The sequence below is a fragment of the Puma concolor genome, chromosome D1, assembly GCF_028749965.1.
Source record: "Puma concolor isolate L17-30 chromosome D1, mPumCon1.1.hap2, whole genome shotgun sequence".
Lineage (NCBI taxonomy): Eukaryota > Metazoa > Chordata > Mammalia > Carnivora > Felidae > Puma > Puma concolor.
Window position 1 is genome coordinate 60,973,410 of NC_141676.1, and position 1,810 is coordinate 60,975,219.

Here is a 1,810-nt window from a genome sequence, read left to right on the forward strand (position 1 = left end):
GTGGACGGTGATGCCATTTACTGAGGTAGGGAAGCAGGATAGGAATTCACAGGACGATGAAGATTTTGGCTTTGACGTGAGTTCGCTGGGCCTGGGTGGATTCGCGGGGGGGGGGGGGGGGGGGATGTCAGGAGACAATGAGATTCTGAAGGTCAGAACACTCCAGACTGTGGGAGACGTGAGATGCTTTGGGGTAATCTTGAATTGTGGTTTCCCCTTAACTTTGTAGCAGCAAAGTTGAGAAGGGGCTGGTTCCGGGAGAGACGTGATGGGGCAAGGGTGCCCTTCTGCTGACGCCGAAGATGGCTCCTGGCTCACCTCTGACTCGGTTTCCCCCACAGATGGCTTTTCCCTGCCGCAGGTCCATGAATCCTAAGACTCTGACCTTCTTTCTGGTGGGTGTGAGTTTCTTGGCCCTGCACCTATGGTTCCTCCAAGCCTCCAGGTCCCCGCAGGAGACCATGTGGGACGGATCCGTCGAGGCCACCCCTGCTGCTCCTGTGGCCGCGCAGCCGTGGCTGTTCAGCCCGTGTGTGGCCAACGACTCGGCCAACGCCACGGACGACTTCGAGCAGCTGCCGCAGCGCATCCAAGACTTCCTGCGGTACCGCCACTGCCGCCACTTTCCCCTGCTCTGGGACGCGCCCGCCAAGTGCGCGGGCCGGCGCGGGGTCTACCTGCTGCTGGCGGTCAAGTCGTCGCCCGCCAACTACGAGCGGCGCGAGCTCATCCGCCGCACCTGGGGGCAGGAGCGCCTGTACGGCGGGCGGCAGGTGCGGCGCCTCTTCCTGCTGGGCACGAGCCCGCCCGAGGACGCCGAGCGCGCCGAGAGGCTGCAGGCGCTGGTGGGGCTGGAGGCGCGCGAGCACGGCGACGTGCTGCAGTGGGCCTTCGCGGACACCTTCCTCAACCTCACGCTCAAGCACGTGCACCTGCTCGACTGGCTGGCGGTGCGCTGCCCGCACGCGCGCTTCCTGCTCAGCGGCGACGACGACGTCTTCGTGCACACGGCCAACGTGCTCAGCTTCCTGGAGGCGCAGCGGCCCGACCGCCACCTCTTCGCCGGGCAGCTCATGGACGGCTCGGTGCCCATACGCGACAGCCGGAGCAAGTACTTCGTGCCGCCGCAGCTCTTCCCCGGGCCGGCCTACCCGGTGTACTGCAGCGGCGGCGGCTTCCTCCTGTCCAGCCACACGGTCGGGGCTCTGCGCGCGGCCGCCCTCGACACCCCGCTCTTCCCCATCGATGACGCCTACATGGGCATGTGTCTGAAGCGCGCGGGCCTGGCGCCCAGCGGCCACGAGGGCATCCGGCCCTTCGGCGTGCAGCTGCCCGGCGCCCAGCAGCCCTCCTTCGATCCCTGCCTGTTCCGCCAGCTGCTGCTCGTGCACCGCTTCGCGCCCTACGAGATGCTGCTCATGTGGAAGGCGCTGCACAACCCCGGGCTGAGCTGTGGCCCGGATCACAGGGTCTCCTGAGGACGGGTGGGGCGTACTGGGGGAGGGTGAGCAGCCCCCGCACGTGATGCGTCCGGCGCTGAGAGCGCATCTTTCCTGCTCTGGATACCTTCTATCCCACCCAGCTCGGTGCACCCGAACCCCAGCTGCACACTGGAATCACCTGGGGGGGGGGGGGTTTGCAAAAGCCTGGCTTCTGGCCCCACCTCCAGAATCTCTGATTGTGTTGGTGCCGGGTGTCCCTGGATACCTAGGTATTTTTTAAGTTCCTCGGGTGATTCGAGTGTGCAGCTAGGAATGAAGCCCGCTGGGCGAGGGAGGTCAGTTGCCCCTCCAAACGCGGCTCCACTGCC

General features: G+C 65.7%; 1 protein-coding gene across 1 annotated transcript; it reads left to right on the plus strand.

Annotated features, from left to right (window-relative positions):
• The first annotated feature begins 202 nt into the window (after positions 1-202).
• On the plus strand, positions 203-1,483 carry B3GNT6 (UDP-GlcNAc:betaGal beta-1,3-N-acetylglucosaminyltransferase 6). Its single transcript, XM_086679447.1, has one exon. The coding sequence runs from the start codon at positions 303-305 to the stop codon at positions 1,476-1,478; it is 1,176 nt and encodes a 391-aa protein (XP_086535573.1). The 5' UTR covers positions 203-302; the 3' UTR covers positions 1,479-1,483.
• Positions 1,484-1,810: the final 327 nt, after the last annotated feature.

What these genes read in the sequence shown, in the direction of transcription:
- B3GNT6 (XM_086679447.1), top strand. Translation starts at nt 303, where the DNA reads ATGGCTCCTGGCTCACCTCTGACTCGGTTTCCCCCACAGATGGCTTTT.